The sequence below is a fragment of the Protobothrops mucrosquamatus genome, unplaced genomic scaffold (genome assembly GCF_001527695.2).
Source record: "Protobothrops mucrosquamatus isolate PMUCROS unplaced genomic scaffold, P.Mucros_1.0 scaffold_156, whole genome shotgun sequence".
Classification (NCBI taxonomy): Eukaryota; Metazoa; Chordata; class Lepidosauria; order Squamata; family Viperidae; genus Protobothrops; species Protobothrops mucrosquamatus.
The window spans coordinates 436,001-441,110 of NW_015386232.1; the positions used below are offsets into that span (position 1 = coordinate 436,001).

General features: G+C 35.9%; 1 protein-coding gene across 3 annotated transcripts in view; it reads right to left on the reverse strand.

The window, feature by feature from the left end:
- GNS (glucosamine (N-acetyl)-6-sulfatase) overlaps positions 1-5,110 on the reverse strand; it is a 45,377-nt gene that overhangs the window by 5,889 nt on the left and 34,378 nt on the right. For 2 of the 3 annotated variants that reach the window (XM_015820831.2, XM_015820846.2), the window contains one exon: positions 4,484-4,644. The exons of the other annotated variant lie outside the window; for it this stretch is intronic. In XM_015820831.2, coding sequence (XP_015676317.1) covers positions 4,484-4,644 — 161 coding nt within the window. The remainder of the gene's footprint in view (positions 1-4,483; positions 4,645-5,110) is intronic. 3 annotated transcript variants of the gene reach the window in all.

Consider the following 5,110-nt stretch of genomic DNA (forward strand, 5'->3'; position numbering starts at 1 on the left):
ATATGGAGAAGATGGATTGTTTATATTCAAAAGAAGCATAGAGTGGTAGAATACAACTTAGGTTTTTAGATTTCTTTTATTTTGTTTACTCTTTCCATCTCTTTATGTAGATTAAGATATTTTGTGGAGTTAGAGATATTAGTATTTGTTTACTTATATATGAATATTATCCTGGGATTAGGTTTGGGAAGTCCGGGGGTGGGTGGGGGATTTTACTTGTTTTTGTGTTTATTTATGCTTATGATTGTAAAAAAAATAATAATAAAAAAAAAAAAGATATAATAAAAAAAAAAAAGTGCTTAAGAAACAACATGGTGATGGGTGTATCAATTATCCAAAAGCGAAATCATACATATATAACTCAGGTTAGTTCATTAAAAGTTCCCTCTCTATTTCCCTCATATAATATTACATATTCAAATTAATACATTTCTAGGTAGAGTTTAATCAATCAAATCAGTCATCAATCACATTTCAGTTATAAAAATCCAAGTCCTGTTTTTAAGCTTTACTAATTTACAGTTACCATATTCCAATTAGCCTTGAATAAACATATTATTAACACTTTGGGTATCCCTCATTTCCCTTTTCCCTAACATAATAATTCTATCTAAAATAAATATATTGTTCCAACAATAACATTCTTATATTTTCCACATATAATCTATTTCTTAATCTAATAAATCATTTATTAATACCATTTCTTCTCTTATCACAGATCCCTCTTTTTCTCCTTCTATTACAAAATAATTGTCTTTACTTCAAATAAAAATATCAGTCCAAAGGATACATTTCTATCTATTTTAAATGTATATTCTATCACTCAATCAATCTATATCTATCAATCAATCTATTATTACAAAAAAATATCCTTTTACAGAATTCACATACTCCGTTAGTTATTAAATCAGTCAAAATCTCTAAACCCATTAGATGAAATTTTGAAACACATTTTTAAATCTAACTCTAGCTTTCTTTCTGTGCCAAACCAGTTTCCATAATAAAGCTTCTGCATCATCAAACCTCAATATTTGAATAGAAGTATTTCTCGACACTTCAGACTGGTCAAAGTTCTCTTCCCTTTCTTCCAGTGTCATCTGAATGGTGTAATCAGTTTTATTCCATGTTATAATTACTAGTTGATTGTCCACATTATCACAATTTTCAGTGACTTGTGTCTGGATGTCAGTCTCTGTTGTTTTTTACAATTCAGGTAACTCAGTTAAAGTTATTCTTTGATCATCAAAATTCTCCATGGATTGTATATGGGGTTGTGTAAAATTGATTTGCTCAATAGTTTCCATGATTTCTCTCGGTGTAAGTTCATAGTTGTGTTGTAGATGTAATTCCTCCATCTCTTTAGGTTGTATATGATGTTGAGTGGAGGCCTCTTTGGGGTTACTCTGTTCCTCCTCTATTGTTCTTTGGCCTATAGTTTGATCCATTAAAATTTGAGAATAAGTTTGTGGTTCTGAGATATCATCTTTAATTTTTCTCCAAGATTTCATGTACGCCGTAGCTTCCAAGAATTTTTCCAGTATAAATTCATAATCAAGCTGTGGGTAGGAGTCCTCCATTTCAGTGGTGAAATAGTCTTTTAATCTTTTAGTGGAGGCTGTATTTAGTAAGACTCAACAAATATCCACCTCCAAAATTTCTAGTAGGCAAATTCACCACCCAGCTGTTCCAAGTTCTTTATCTTTTCCCTTTTATTATCATTTGAAGGTCAAATCCATTTTCAAATAGCAAAAGGAAATACAATTGCAATACAATTTTTGCCATTAGATGTCCTCAGTGGACTGTAAAATCTTTTTTCCAGTTAATAAAGTTTTGTCTCATTAGAAAAATAGAAAAAGAAAAACAAATATCTCCAACATAATAAATAGAATAATAATAATGTTCTATGATAGAAATTTTTTTTCAGGACCCCTAGGTATCCAAAAAATTAATTAGTCAATAAAAAGTTAACTATTTTATTTCTTTTGTGAAAGCTCTTTTTCCCAAGTACACAAACGCCGCTCTCTTAAAACAGGGAAGTAATTCAAAGGCTTTTTACAGGAAAGTAATTAGGGCGAAGAGAGGGAAGGAAGGGTCTCACCCGGATTCACCACGGTGGTTCTTTATGCTTAGCTGTTCTTCTGACTTTCAGCTGGTGCGGCTAGGTGATCGGCCATTTTACTGGCCAATCTTCTTCTCCGTCGGCCCTACGGAGCTAGCTCAGACTGCGGAAGGAGCTGCCGCCCTTCCGCAGTCGGACGAGAGCCTCCTCGACGGTGGTTGCCCCTCCAGGGCGACTTTTCGACCCGATAGGGGTCTACCGGTGGAGGGAAAGCAGCCTGCGAAGAGACAAGTCTCTCCATGCGACTGGGTGCACCGCAATCCGGAACCGGAAGCCCTAATTTTTAATTTTTAATTGCAGTATTCCAATCTAACCTTTAATATCCATACTATTTAAGTTTCGGGTAACCCAAATTTCCTTTATTTCACTACATAAAAGTTATAATATCTAAAATACACTTATTACCTACTTAAATATATTCTTATTTTATTTCATACACATTTTCTATTTCTCATCCTAGTATGTCACCACTTAATAATGGAGTATCTTTATTATCTCAAATCCATCATCTGTATTATCTGGGCTAAACAATAATTCAAAGCTATTTCCTAATAGTTAATTTCCATTTCCCTTATAAGTCTAAACCCTCAACATTAAGCCAATTAATCCCTTATTTTTTATTATTTCCCAACAATATTTAAATCTAATAATGAAATTTTCCTTCATCTCAAAATCTCCCTTTAGCCCATTAGTTGAAACTTTAGGATCCTCTCTAATAAATCAAAAGACCCCATTTTTAAACCTATATCTAGTTTTCTTTTTATGCCAACCAGGCTTCTGTACCAATGCTTTTAGATCATCAGATAGATCTCCCTTCATTCTTGTGCATATTACTTGAATTAAAGGAGACCATCTAATTGTCAATTTTCTAAAGGAACTAGCCCATTTATAATCATTAAGTTGTCGCCCTGGTGGCTCAGATCCCCATATTTGCTCTAGTATAGTTGTCTTCAATTCGATCTGGTCTTCTTCTTCCTCAGGTTTCTTCTGGTTTAAGTAGAAAGTCATGTCCAATTTTATAGTTGTTGTTTGATTGTCTAAGTTTTTAGTAAGCTGTACTTGCTGATCTTTAACGCCCTCTGTCTTGATATTACTTTCTTCCGCTTCTGTTGTTTTTTTAGTTGTAGGTTCTTTAGTTGCAATCAGGGTTTTGCTTTGTAGATTTAAGCTGGCACCTTGGTCTTTCAGTCTAGATTTAATTATCTCGGTGGCTTCCAGAATTTTTTCAAGTATAAGTTTATAATTAGCCGACATTTGTTGCTGGTCCTCCTCCATTTCTGACATAGTTATAAATAGTCCTTTAGTGGAGGCTATTTATTAAACAAGAGTCAGTTCACCTCCACAATTCCTAGAAACCAATTTCACTGCCCAGCTACTCTCTCAGCTTATAGTCTCTCTTAGATAATACCAAGGTCACATCTGGGCTGTGAGCAAGTCACTTGTCAAGAATAATAAAAATAATAGTTTGCTGTACCGAGCTTCTCCACAAGATGTCCCCGTTAGCATTGAAAGTCTTTTCCAAATCCCGGGCTAGGTTTTTATCCAATTTAAGTTCTTTTTCTTCTTTTTTACAAGTAAATAAAATAGCAAATCCCCATAAGAGTAGAAACTTTTGGGGTCCCCAAATTCCAAAAAGAAGTGTAAATCCAGTTATATTAAGTTGTTGAGTTGGTTCTTTTCAATGCTTTGTTTCCCCAGGTAGTTAAACACCGCCATTTTAGGGGGGGGGATTCCTTTCCCTCTCTCCTCACAGGGGGAAGAGTTTCAAAAAGCTTTTGACAGGAAAGTTACTTGGGGTATAGAGAAAGTAAAATCTCACCCAATTCCTCTGCGTTGCTTTCAAAGTGCTTGTTAGTAATTTTGGCCTAGCAGCTTAGTGATGGGCCATGTTGATGGCCGATCTTTTCCCCGACGGTTAGAAGAGTTGCCCCAGATCAAATGGAAGGGCTGCTGCCCTTCTGCGATCACTTGGGGGGTCCTCTTCACGCTCGCCGCCCCTCGAGGGCGACTTCCGATCCTCTTCAGGGTCCCCCGGTGGGAGAAAACCGGACGGCAGAGAGATTGCCCCGCATGTCCACCTGCACCGTGATCGCAAACCGGAAGCCCACACCAGTTTTGTTTACTGAAGTCCAATCCCATCCAGAACTAAAGATGCCAAATCCCTCATACCAGAAGAACCAAGAGCCCAAGTGATTCTGCCTTATCGGGGTTGAATTTCAACCTGTCCTCCCCCACTTTCATAGCCTCTATGCATTGGAACATGAACTTAGCAGCAGTACTTGGTTGGCCTGGGGTTGAGATGTACAACAACCATCAGCAGCATACTGATGATACTGAATATAATAACTGAAGGAGTATATTTACCCTGGATCAAAAACTCCTGGTGTGCGACACGTTGCTCCAGCACAGGACTGTAGCATCATTAGCCGGTAATTCATTTTTTCTAAAATTTCTTGATCTATTGTTTTTGCAATATTAGTTATCTGGTGTGGGTCTGCAGTCAGGTTGTAAACTTCAACAAACACCTTCATGAAAGCAAAAGCAATGCTATTAGAAATACGTACTTAATTCATCTAACAAATCATTGTGATTGATGTTTCTTCTGAATTTTAACATCTTAGTGAAGTTATTCATCAATTCAACCAGATTTTTCTTCATGAATGGAAAGACTAGATGTTGGAATATTCATGAGCAGGAAAAGTCATGTGGTAACTCAGTCAGCCAATGTGAAGAAAGTGCTACTGAGTCTGTGCAAAAGGTTATTGAGTTAGAAGCTGGGTTTCAGTTTCAGGCTCAGGTCTGTCTCTGCTGTAAGAAGTCTTCATTTATGCTATGTTGCTGTAAAGAAGAATGTATGGTATTGTAAATAATTTTATATGAATATAAAGAGTTTATTTGAATCAGCTAAATGCAGTCAACTGTGAGAGCTTCTGATTTATTTTTCACCAACAGAGAAATTAAAATTCTCTAACAGGTTATGGGCCCAGAGCT